At 37.7% G+C, this 12964-nt stretch overlaps 5 protein-coding genes across 5 annotated transcripts; 3 read left to right on the forward strand and 2 right to left on the reverse strand.

The window, feature by feature from the left end:
- Positions 1-34: 34 nt before the first annotated feature.
- Positions 35-1842, reverse strand: EV154DRAFT_559798 (uncharacterized protein; the record flags this gene model as incomplete). The annotated part of the gene is made up of 6 exons (XM_051605571.1): positions 35-213; positions 281-1181; positions 1252-1315; positions 1378-1472; positions 1545-1678; positions 1737-1842. 6 exons carry the CDS (start codon positions 1840-1842, stop codon positions 35-37), a joined length of 1479 nt encoding a protein of 492 aa, XP_051461465.1.
- Positions 1843-3287: 1445 nt separating this feature from the next.
- EV154DRAFT_496804 (uncharacterized protein) lies at positions 3288-5474 on the forward strand. Its single transcript, XM_051600197.1, has one exon. The coding sequence runs from the start codon at positions 3372-3374 to the stop codon at positions 5379-5381; it is 2010 nt and encodes a 669-aa protein (XP_051461466.1). The 5' UTR covers positions 3288-3371; the 3' UTR covers positions 5382-5474.
- Positions 5475-5946: 472 nt separating this feature from the next.
- EV154DRAFT_548620 (peptidase M76) lies at positions 5947-6872 on the reverse strand (the record flags this gene model as incomplete). The annotated part of the gene is made up of 5 exons (XM_051604814.1): positions 5947-6244; positions 6306-6460; positions 6528-6562; positions 6632-6782; positions 6841-6872. 5 exons carry the CDS (start codon positions 6870-6872, stop codon positions 6087-6089), a joined length of 531 nt encoding a protein of 176 aa, XP_051461467.1. The 3' UTR covers positions 5947-6086.
- A 124-nt stretch (positions 6873-6996) lies between these two features.
- Positions 6997-11409, forward strand: EV154DRAFT_477825 (TH1 protein-domain-containing protein; the record flags this gene model as incomplete). Its single annotated transcript, XM_051598139.1, has 14 exons — positions 6997-6999; positions 7065-7122; positions 7195-7562; positions 7618-7770; positions 7825-8601; positions 8736-8922; positions 8977-9048; positions 9158-9394; positions 9477-9610; positions 9694-9790; positions 9852-9887; positions 9950-10911; positions 10975-11124; positions 11188-11409. 14 exons carry the CDS (start codon positions 6997-6999, stop codon positions 11407-11409), a joined length of 3456 nt encoding a protein of 1151 aa, XP_051461468.1.
- Positions 11410-11778: 369 nt separating this feature from the next.
- EV154DRAFT_391521 (uncharacterized protein) lies at positions 11779-12801 on the forward strand (the record flags this gene model as incomplete). Its single annotated transcript, XM_051595117.1, has 2 exons — positions 11779-12486; positions 12556-12801. Coding segments are annotated over 2 exons (954 nt in total), but the record flags the coding sequence as incomplete, so codon positions are not given.
- Between the last annotated feature and the right edge of the window lie 163 nt (positions 12802-12964).

The following is a 12964-nucleotide window of genomic DNA, read 5'->3' on the forward strand; positions in this document are numbered from 1 at the left end:
AGAAGGGGGGATTTTTTCTTTTCTTTTCTTTCCTCTATTGCCAATGATTAAAGGGTAATTGCTGTGGTTGATTATTTTGGTTATTAAACATGAGGTGTGGCTCGGTCAGAGTGGGCTGGAAATAAGATGTGTTATTACTTGTTACGGTAGAATATGGCGAGCTAGTCATTTGAGAAAACGGATTCGAAGCTGTCTGGATTTGGTTATTGAATACTATATTTGTAAAATAAAACAAAACGAGTGAGCTAATAATTACTGATTTGTGTTACGTCCTTGTTACCTGGTCCCGGAGAAGATGTGGCCGTCATACCGAAAGGATTATTAAACATTTGTTGCTGCTGTTGTTGCTGTTGTTGCTGTTGCTGTTGGTATTGATGGTGTTGTTGCTGTTGAAGCTGTTGAAGCTGTTGCTGCTGTTGTTGTTGTTGTTGTTGCTGTTGTTGTTGCTGTTGTTGTTGCTGCTGCTGTTGTTGTAAAATCTGTTGCTGTTGTTGTAACATCTGTTGCTGCTGCATTTGCTGGAACTGAACCATTTGCTGCTGCTGAGGATTAGCCGCAAACGGATTATGTACACCACTACTCATCACTGGCGTACTATCCACATCGATCAAAAAATTGTTACTGGTTGGTAATACAGGCACAGAATTGGATCTAAAGTTTATCTGTTGTTGTTGTTGTTGTTGTTGTTGTTGTTGTTGTTGTTGTTGTTGTTGTTGTTGTGAGACTTGACCAGCAAGCCCTTGTTGCTTTGTCTCATTCAAGATGGTGATGGCAATATCTGTATTTCCACCCGCACGGCGAAGTGCATCTAAATTCTGTGATTTATCGGAGAACCCTAATCGAACCAATTGCTCGTTCTTTTGATCGTCTGTCATATAAACAGCTGACTGTTGTTGTTGTTGTATTTGTTGCTGTTGAGGTGATTGGGATATGATGGATTGCTGAGATGCAAAGGGTTGCTGAGCTATTCTTGTCAAAATTTCAATGGCGGCTTCAATGTTGCCCTGGGTCTGAATTAAGACTTGCTTATTCTTTGAATCATCCCGAAAACCCATATCCCTAAGCTTGTTACTGGCAGATACAAGTGGATCAGTCAAGGCGCTGGGTACTGAAGAGGATCTTTTTGGTAATACCTGAAGTCGAGTGATGAGGTTAGCAGTGGGTGTCTTTGGTAATGGTGCCTGAAAAATTAAAAAAAAAAAAAAGTAAGGTCAGCATTCAATGTACAAAGTAGGTGGGAAGGGAGCTTACGATTCTATTATCAACCAAAAACAAACGTTTTTCCCATTTTGCACGAATATATCTCTCCATGGCACTAATTTAAACAAATAAATTATAATTTAGCATCATTTTTTCCACTAGTTTGTTTATACATACTGTTCATCGTCTGCTGCCAAAGGACGTGGATGATTACCAGGATTGGGATTGATTCTACTATTCACTGTATTATTTCCTCCTGAATTACGCATCATCTATTTAATTTTTTTGGTGCGTGCTTTTAGTAAAAGAGCATAAACATGATGGTATTACTGTTATTTCCTTACATCGATTTGTTCCATAGTCCATTGGTCCATAGTGATTGATTTTACTTTCGAGATATGTGTACCCATCTTACGATGGATACCAGCACATCGAATGCAGAGAAAGACACCCAAGGAATAAGAAGCCCAGCGAGGACCTAATATAAATGGGTCAACATCATTTTCTTTCATAATTCCCATTCTCTGCTCTTATACTTTTGGATCCACAATCAGCACAATATTCGTTACCGGGATACTTTACAATCTCGTTGAGTATACGCTCATGTTTGTCTTGCGTTGATTTAGATTGTCGTTCACTCATGTTTTAAAAATTATAAAAAGGGAAGAAAAAGATGATTTAATGTTACACTGAACCGTATTTTATATGTCTAAAAAAATTATTTTGCAGCAAGAGACGTCAATTTATTATTCAGCCTGATCATTTTTACTTATTGGGCACAACATTTTCATCCAATCAGTGTCTGCATAAGAAGGCTCGTTTTGTCATTCCTGACCACTTAATCTGCTTGCTCCCCTAGTGATCACAGTGAGCTCATGTTATACTTAATTTATCTGCCCAATTACAGAAAATAGTTCATCATGTATTTCATGTAAGAAAACATGCCACTTTATGGCAGGGTCTTTAAATAGGGAAATATAAACTCTTTGCTTTTCACTCGTGCAGCTTAACCAAGTATGCCAGTAAAACAAATTGGACGTTCACTGTTACAATCGTACAAAACCTTAAAAAAATGAAGCACAGGGAACTGTTGAGTCTCGCCCATTATGAACAATATGACATGTTTACACGCACGGCTCAGCTTTATTCAAGTCAGATGTTTATGCTTTTGAAACGTTCTTCCCAATTAAGATGGCATAGCCTCAAATAAATTATTTACGTAGCTATAATCAATTAATGACATGTATCTTTGTAGCTAAAATCTGGAAACTCGATAATCCACTTGCCCTCGGTGCTCTCATTGAAGATAAGTATACACTGTAGATCTCAAAATTCAAACGAATGTTTACACAAAAAATGCGGCACTCGCTGGAGTATGTAGATGGGGTGTCATATTAGCATACAATCAATAATTAAGCATATACATTGTCACACATCAATTTATAGATGTCATCAAAAGCAAAAAATTATCTATCATTATAACTGAAAGGCAATGGATCAAACAATCCTTGTACATCAAGAGCCTAGGCAGTGTATGTTGTTAAATGTGGGGAGAAGACAAGCAATGTTGTCTTTGCTTGATACAAAAGCCTCAAAGCCTCATGCCATGTAAAACAACCCTTTACATTAAAAGCACCTTTAAAAAAGGCTCTAGTTCACATAAATCTGTATTTAGTTTTGGTTGGCATAATTATCTTATTTCTTTTTATCCACTGATTTCGGAAAATCTGTTAGACCGGATCTTACACCCTTTTTACCCGCATACGGCAGCCAGTAAATGGAATTGAAAGGCAGAATCTAACATGTACATACTATGGGGCATTCGACTTGGGGTAAGGATTTGTATATCCGTTTGACCTGAAAAGAATTATCAGGAGAGAGTGGACCAAGTAGGCCAGACAATTGGACATTTTACAAACATATGTTTAGCATACTAAGGGTGAATATCTAGGTATTGATTGTGTTGTGTAACAGCTGGTACCAAATATTCTTAGCTTTTGAAAGTTTAGTTTAATTCTTCACGTGTGTTTATCGAGGCGATCAACCGAAGGATGCGGTAGTGAATTGTTTAATTTCTTGAGACGGTCTACACACAATTTTTTGCCCACACACAGCAATTAAATATGGAATGTTACACTGTAACTTAGCCAAAGGTTGCTGATGAAAAAAAAATGAAGATGGTGTTTATTTTACTTAACATGTCAAAATTACCCTCAGAGATCCTAAATATTGTATACTCCCATTTAAGCAGCAAAGATGTTTTACAATGTATTCTGACATGTAAAAGATGGAAAGAAAGTGCATTACCATTTTTTTACAATGGTCTGTCGGTTAATTTTTACCGAGCTTTCCAAACGAAGAAACTATTACGTATGAACAACACTGAACGCGATCGTTACTTTCAGTATGGCGTCTTTACAAAAACGCTTCAAATTCATCAGGATATTGCAGGATATCTACCACATTATTTAGGAGATACTCTCTCACTGAAAGACACTGACGGTGAATATACAAAAGAAGAATGGATCATGCTTTTGAGGTACCTACCGAATATACAAGTTCTGAACTTAGTTTACAGCCGTAACACCAGCAAATATATACAATATATTCTGGAGTCCACTGATACCGACAAGATATTGCTCAATATCAAGGCCATCTTACTGGGTGCTCGCCAAGAAACTAATAATTCTACCAGCACCTACCATGCCGTTTGCTACAAGTATCGCACAACTATTACGAATTTAGAAGTTGAACACAACACCTCAATATTGACCAACAGCAAATTACCTACCTTGTTAAGTCATTTTAATAGCTTAACTCTACTAAAATTCAATAACAGTTATGATCCCCAGTTGACGATATTTGACATTTTGGATACTTGTCCCCATACAATAACACTAAATTACACAACCGAGTTCGCAATTCCAGATTCAACTATAAACCGTATTAAGTTGAATAGTTGTTTTAAAGAATTAATTCTATCGATTCCAGCCATTCCAAAGCACTACATCACTTGCCTTAGCGATGATCTCATTCCGCATTTGGATATCCTGACATTGGATATAAGTAATACAGATGTCTTCGATTGGGTAGAAAGTATTGGGCTTAATAATGCGGTGAAGTTTCTGGATAGATTGAGCACGGTTAAAACGGCCTTTATTCGTTGGAAACCTGATCGAAACTCTGATAGACAGACTACTAGTACAGAATCAGATCATACAATTATGTTTGCCTTACTTAATGCGATGAAAAGGAGCAAAAAAATGTACTATCAAGTCCATTACAGTAATTGTGTAATTGTACACAAGTCTTTCAAGTTAACTTCAGATGACAGCTTGCAGTTTGATTATGGTTTAAAACTATCTGAATACCATCTGCCATTAACTAATCAAGATTCTGAACAAGAATGGCATGATGACGGTCCATTGTCCCATGGTATTCAAACTGAACTGCACAATCCTTCCACTTCAACTATAGGATTAGAAGTCTTCCATTACATGCGGGTTGTTATGTGCGATAATGATCCAAATTTGCCGCTAAATTTCCTAAGATACGCATTGATGAACTGTCCAAACCTTCAACAGTTTTCTTTTACTGCATATAATAAATCTGCACTTGGTATATGTATTGGTAACGATACTAAAACAGGAATAAAGAACATCAGAGAAAGGAGGGACCTATCAAGTACAACACAAGAAAACATTAAAATTGTCAAGATCAGTAACATGGTTCCATCAAAAATTCTATTGGAACTAATGGTTAAATATATGCCTGCAACCGAGGTTTTTCTATGTGGTGCAACGAATGATGCGGATTCACCAACTGTATTATTTGAAGCGGACTTGACAGCATTCAGCCATCTGGATTTAGTTCAGTTGGATTTTCAATTGTTGTCTGGTAAAAAACAAAAGACTGTATATCTGGAAATACAATTCCCGGAGAAAGATCGTGAATATTACTGTTTGGTAAAAGATTTTCCTAAATTGAATGTTACTAAAACCACTTTGGAACAAATAAGCAGCAGAGAGAACGGAAATATCCGAAAAGCCATTGTCAAGTGTCGCAATCACGTCAAAATCGCAGTTTGCTATTCATGTTCATTGTTTAAGATTATCAGCGATGGGGAAATTAGTGAATTGGATTACAAACAGTCCTCTCATATGCGTTTCCAGTTCATATAATATTTCCACATGTACGTTTACCTACAAATTATCAAAACTTTTATATTTTGGCAGTGCCTTGCAAATAATAAATTCAGCTTAGTCCCATCTTGATTACATGCCTATTAAGACATTGAAACCCTGTCCAAATCACATACTTCAAAACGCTTCAATTTTTTCACGAGATAAGGTCTTGCGAAAGAAAATGTGAATAGAATAACGAGTGTTGATCAGATGGTGGATGTGATAAAGGTTGATAAAATCAAAAATCCAAGACAACGATAAAAACAAGCAAAAGAGCTAAATGAGATAGTTATATAAATATATTTTATCGTGAAATTTTATTAGAGGTTACTAAGAACTTGTCAAAACAGATAGTTGTTTTTTCGCTTTCTCTCGACGTATTTTTAAAAAATGGATTAGGTCCGTTGTGATTTTTTTTGTAGTTTTTTATTTTAGCGCTTAATTTTAAGTGTTAGACATATCTAGGAGTTTGAACCTCATCCAATTATTTAAAAAATGGACGATACCTTATGAGGGAGAGGATATTTGATCTCATTAAAGCACGTTTTAAATAGTTTATAGGTACCGTTCCGTTGGATAGTTTCCACCAATTGATTTATTAAATTTAAAGACTTTCTATTTTCACACATTAAAAAACCAATTGTAAAATAGGTTTCCTAATATTAAAGTAGTGTAGTTTCAAACACTACATGATGAAGCGGTCTATTTAAAGGGAGTCTCATCATGGACACAGTTTTCGAAGACCTCTTTGACTACTTTCTCTGCTTGTTCTGTGCCACAATGAATTTCTGTTGATCTTACTGCGTCTGTCCAAATGCACTGCTTCTTTTTGTATGGGTCCTCAATAGTTTCACACTGACCTATTATTAAAATAAATAATTGTTTAAACAATTACTAGGAGACACTATCAATATTCCTTACCTAATGCACTAGCACGGATTTCGCCACAAGCAATTAAATGACAGATACTTTTAAACTTTCCTTTCCTCAGGGAATCAAAAGCATGCGTTAGTTCATGTACCAGTGTATCCTCAATTTCTTTTTTGCTTCGTAAGTGATCACAGCATAGTACTACCCTACACATTTGAAAAAATAATGATTACGACATGAACTCTCATGATTATCATGATTTGATAATATTACCGTTTATATCGGGCATCATAATATCCCATACGTGTCTACACATTCAAATACAAAGAAAAAAAAGCTCAGTAGAGCCGTATAGTCTCTCCTTTCAATTCTCTTACTTCTTGGTTCGTACCCATACAAGGTCGACAAGTTATTCCTCTTCTTAAAGCGTCTTTATTCAGTGTCTGGATACCTTTCAAGAGTATCGCTACTTTGGGAGAGCTTTTTAATATCCTGTCGAGCTCATTGGTGCATTTTTCTTCAGAAAACCTAACATGGGAGAGAAAAAGTTGGGTAACTTGGTAATGGCCAGGGAATCATTACTTACGGTGGTAATGGGGGGGCTTCATACAACCTCATTTTATTTATAGTCTAAAGTGAAAAAACAAATTTCTTTTCTATTGGCTGGCAAAGTGTATAAAAACCAATAAAAAAACATTTTTTTTTGTTTTTCCGTTAAAAAAAAATAGTTCTTCTTTACACAATGGTAAAAAATAGCCCTTGTTGACGCGTTATATCACAAGCGAAAATAACTAATACTACAACACATAGTCAACAACCTTGAGAATCGCAACTATTGATGAGTACAAGAAGGCACTGTCCCAAAAAGGTTTTGACACGCACACACTAGTGGAAGAGTATTTCTAAGCTAATGTGATTTGTGCTTTTCTTTTTACTTTAGACGCCATTTTGGAGCAGAATATATACAACGATGTCTTGTCAGAATACTTAAATTTAGGAGGAGCACCCATGGACGCTGTCAACCTCTTATCAGAATCATACATTGGTATTCCTTCCATGTGTAATGCCACAGCAGTGTCTGTCGATTCGATCGGACTCAACAGTGACACCATTTTAAGAGAAGCCATTAGACAACAATTGAAAAACAGGTTTGACCCTGTACGCTGTGATCAATACTTTTTGCAAACAGACACTGAAACAGCCCCTGCATGGCTTGAAGTATTGATCAGGGATCCTCAATGGAGACAAACCATGTATGAATTATTGGAAAAGCATCCCAGCTGCAGTTTTCTCAACTTTGCTATTCTTGTAAGTCGTAAAGTTATACAATGAGAGTAGAGAACTCACCGACGTTTTCCTGTAGCGAATTGCTGAAGCGGGACATGATAAAGAGATCTCCAAGTTAAGAACTGCATCCACCTATGTCAAAGTATATAACTTGATTCTCCAAGATGCTTTAACAGACCTTGTTACAAAGGATGATTTGGAGTTTGATCAAGATATACCCAGTCTCGTTGTACGTATTTTTTTTTATATGTGTAATTGCTTGACTTAAATGAATTATGAATAGAGAGTTTGCTGTGAAAGAGAGGATACTTACTTGTACGCACAAATTTTGCTTCGAAAATTATACGATGAATATGGAGCGACACCTTTCACTCGTCTTCGTCGAGAATTAGAGTTTGCAGCCAGAAGTCGAGGAAACCATGCGTTTGTAGATTTATTACACAGTCATGTCTCGCATGCACCCTTGGAACTCTCCAGAACCATCAAATCCACCATGAACTCGACCCATATCACACCTGGTGATTTGATCACCTTGAAGCGATTTTATTCATCCGAGAATCCACCTGCTACAACCTACCTGTGTGAATATGACTTGATTGTCAAGATGTTGCGATCACTTTATGTTCCTCATCATGGATCCTTGCTGAGACTGGATCTTGTGGATGATGTGACTTATTTGATCGCTTATGCTACCACCATGAACGACACCAAACCCAAGTTACAGCAAAAAGACGATATCTATAAAGTGCAACTGGTCTTGAAGGATTTGTATAATTCGTTGGCCAGTAAGACAGAAGTAGGTAGTATCACAGGTGCCATGAAATACATCATCAGTGCTATTCGTTTCCCTGTGGGATCTATGGGTGTTCTTTTATGGATCGAATATATGGCTATTAATACCGCTTATTTCGAAACTTACTTTCGTACAAAAGAAACACCTGCTCTCTTGTTAATATTGGATGAAATTGCAGACCGCCATCAACTTCAACAACCGATCGTATTTGATGTGATTAAAAAGTGTATTAAACACAAGACACCTATATTTGCACCCGAGATTCAAGTAAGTTATCATTCTGCTTATCTCTCTTTTTTTTTCTGACCCTCTCTCTTTCAATCTAGTTGGCTTTACAAAGAACGTGGGTGGATCGCATGTTATATTTGGTTCAACTAAATTATACACTTCCGGTGTTAAAGTATTTTAGTGGTGTGGGACGTGAATTGGATGATAGTTTGATAGTTCACTTTGTCAAGAAAGTATTGATCATGGCAAAAGCCCCTTATAGTGTGACATTTGTTGCACATGTTGTTGCAATTGTCGAGCCGCTTGTTGAAAATTTGACATTAATCAAGGACGTCCAAAAGTTGGTCACCTACTTTTTAGGTAAGAATGAATACCTTTGTTTGAGTATCAGAGAAACTAACGGATGATTTATAGAACAAGTTCTAAGCAGTGGAGAACCTTTAAGTGACGAGTTAGGACAATCAATGACTTCCATCATTCGTAAATGTAAATAAACACACCTACTTTATCTCCGACTTGTTTTTCTTTTATTATCACACAAACTTTTTTTTTTTTCCTTTTTCTTTTTTATCTCCCTACAAGATGTTACATGAAGACGACGATCCTTTGTCAAGCTCCATGTTTGATACTGCTCCTTCCAATTCGATTTTGGGAAACACAATGACCACATCCATGTTCTCTTCGCAATATGAACAGGATCCTTGGGGGAGTCATGCCGTTGTGAGTTCACCCACCGATATCAATAGGTCTTATACCACTCCTAATCTTGACTATAACTCTAATTTTTCTTCCAATAATGACCAACAAGCTCTCAACTCGACCACTGTATTGTGTAAGTGGTTTTAATCCCCTTATTTCTTCATTCACACTCATTTTTTTTTTTTTTTTTTTTTTTTTTTTTTTTTTGGCTGTAGCGGGTGTTCGGTTACCAAACATGTACGAACAACTTTTCTCTACCAGTCAGCGCTCGGGAAGAGTCTCGCTTTCAAGCTTAAATAATATCTTGTCAAAAGGAAAGATTTCGGCTAATCACATTGAAATGGCAAGTGTCCCAAACAAAAGAAAAACTTCTTGTTTTGATATGTAATTTGAAGAGAGAGAGAGAGACTCATGTGTACGTATCCTTTATAGATTATGCAAATTGTGGTACCCGATGGCGCGTCTTATGTAACTCAGTCTGAATTCAATACCGCCATCGCATTACTTGCCTGTGCTCAAAATAAAATAGGTGAGTTCCAAATAATAATTTACCCCCTCTCCCGATTCTAACCAAAAAAAAAAAATATTAGATGTGTCACTGGAAAGTCTGAATAGAAACAAAAATTGTAAGTCGCATGTTTAAGCTTATAACCCTAAACCTAACCCTTTTCTTTGATTTATCATCAAGACTTACCAGAACCAAGCATGTACAATAATGAAGAGGAAGAGGAGGAACAAAAGACGCCATTAACACCCGTAACACAACCCATCACCGAACCCACCACCAAATCCAACCATACGGCCAGCAACGGATATCCAGGCATGAAATCACCCAAAACAGCTTCTTTCAGTCATGACAGTAAAAAGCTCGATACACGCCACTGGTTTAAGAACTTGGAAGAAATTGCGGTGACAGTGGCTCCCGAACGAGAAGGGTTTATATTTAAGCATGTAAATTACATTGTCACCAACGAAAAGCGATCTTCCATTGTTCTCCGCAGATACAGTGATTTTTGGTGGTTGCTAGACGTTCTTATCAAGCGATATCCATTTCGTGCTTTACCCAATTTACCTCCCAAGAAACTGGGAGGACGAGATGCCACATTCTTGGAAAAGAGAAGAAAGGGTCTGTCCAGATTTATCAATGCCATTATTCGTCACCCCATCCTCAGAAAAGACGATATAGTTTCAAGGTTTTTAACAGAGCCTAGTGAACTAGCTGCTTGGCGCAAACAGAATCCTCCCAACTTGGACGAAGAATTCAAACGAAAGACGTATAATATGAGGGATCTGGATGATATGGTACCTACCAATTTGGATGAGCAGATAGGTAAAGCAAGGAAGAGAGTGACGGCTGGTATCAATCACTATGTCAACCTCTGTTTTATCATGGAGCGTATGATCAGACGTATGCACGGTCAAGCCACGGACTTTTCTCGCTACTCCATTGCCTTGAATTCATTGGCTGAGGCTGAATTAAGGTATCACGCTGGCGAGTGTAGGAACTGTCAACATGTGGTGAAGGGTTATGAAAATGTTGCTAAGCATATGCAGAGTGAAAGTAGTATATTGGAGGACCAAGTGGGCTCATCAACAGATGGCGTATTAGAAAACCTGAAAAAATTTAGAGACTTATTGGTATCATTCAGGGTAGGCTTTATATTATGATAAATCTATGTGTGAGTACGGGTGTACTGATAGAGATAAGCGTAGGATTTGGATGAGCGTAGAGTCAGAATGTCTGCAAATCAAACGGAATTGATCAATAAACGGTTACAAACGAACCGTGCCAAAGTGCATCAGAATAAGGGAGTACCTGGATTAGAACCTGAAGTTCATAAATTGGAGGAAGCGATTCGAGCTGTAAGTTATGGGTGAAATGATATGGATAATATGAGGATGGGTTTATACTGACATCAACTGTAGGATGAAGCGGAACTGTCCAACCAGCAAAACCGTCTGGTCTTTATCAGATTCTGCATGTGGTCTGAAATGATTTACCTGCACAAACAACAAGCATTCGTCTCTTCTCTATATCAAAGTTTTGTCAAAGACACCATTCTTTTCTCAAAGTTGCGAGCTGATAATTGGCAAGACCTTGAATCGCCTACCTTTGAAATGCCTGCTGATGTGGATTTATTTGAATAAAACGAATAATTTTCCGAGATTCTACTTTAAAAATACAGGAATTATTATTTAATTTCCCTTTATCCCTCTTCTTTTATTCTTTTTCTATATATACATAAAACATCAATGGACCCCGTCATATTTATCAACTGTTACCCGTCCGATGACAATCTCTCTGTACCCATCACCTTAAAGCCTTTACCAGCACTTTTAGCCCCTCCTACACCAATACACGGTGAAGGTTCGCAAAGCTCATTTTTCTCATCTGCTTCCTCCATTTCCAACCTCACAGCCGTCGCTCATGATCGCAACAGCAGCCTTGCCGAAGAAACCGTGCTGAAAGAAGAATATACTTATATCCCACCCAACAATACTGCCTATTACACAGTCATCCAAAAGCAATCACAAGAGATTCAGGAGCTTCGACACGAAATCATCCACCTGAACCAAAAATACATTGACCAGATCGACCGTATACAAATAGCAGAGCAAGCCCAATTTCAAGTCGAATCCGAGCTCGAGGATCTTTCTTTACGCTTATTTGAACAAGCCAATAAGATGGTAGCCGAAGAAAAGAAGGCACGCTATGTTGCCGAAAAGAAATTGATGCAAATGGAAAGAGAATTAAGTACAGTGCATCAGGAACTATCAGACGAACGAGCTCAGTTGAACGAGTTGAGAAGACGATTTGAAGAGGACGGAGAGCAGCAGAATTTTTATCATCCTTCCGATATATCCACTACAGATACAGTGCCCCCCGTGGTACTTTGTGTCAGTCCCAGTCCGATGAGCATGATTGATTCTACCAATGTCTTTTTGGATGATGCCTGGTTAGGTCTCTTTAAAGACTTTTTGACACTGGCACCCAAGACATCCATGGAGGCCATTCATCGTTTACCGTTTCTGAAGCAATGTCTCGAACTCGATATTGAGCCTTGTCTCCGGTTTGGAAATACCACACGATCCAGGCTCTCTATCAAAAAAGTCCTGGAAGCCGTGATGCGTGAACCCTGTTTGATCGAATCAGATACGCCCAAAAAACGACACTCGCATGATCATCTCTCTACCAATACCACCACTGCAACCATGAAACAAACCGTCAGACGATCTTCGTTTGCCTTTGGTTCGTTTAAATTTCGGTCTACCACTAGCGAGGAAGAAGAACAGATGTGTTATGCATGTGGTACAACCATGCACCTGGATTTGTTTCGGTTCAGGTTGAAAGAACAGGACACTGAATCCTATCTGATTGATCGAGCTTGTCGGGATCGGTTGGTGGCCGTGTGTGATTTTTATGTGTTTATACGACATGTACGCTCGGGATTGCAAAGTCAGAGAACTATCCAGAGTTTATTTCAGGAATGCATCTGGCTTAAACTTTGCATGTTTTGGGCGAGGTCTGGTGTGCATCATTATATTAAGGACTCATTTACCAAGTAATAATAATAAAAAAAATTTATGGGAGTCTCATCATGTATTATTGCTTCTAGTGGAGGAAGGGGGATAAGCAGTCGTTTGAAATTAAAAAAAAGAAAAATATCATATCATCATTTGCTGATAAATTCTATATATGAAT

This window comes from Mucor mucedo, assembly GCF_025094135.1.
Source record: "Mucor mucedo strain NRRL 3635 chromosome Unknown EV154scaffold_13, whole genome shotgun sequence".
NCBI classification, from domain to species: domain Eukaryota; kingdom Fungi; phylum Mucoromycota; class Mucoromycetes; order Mucorales; family Mucoraceae; genus Mucor; species Mucor mucedo.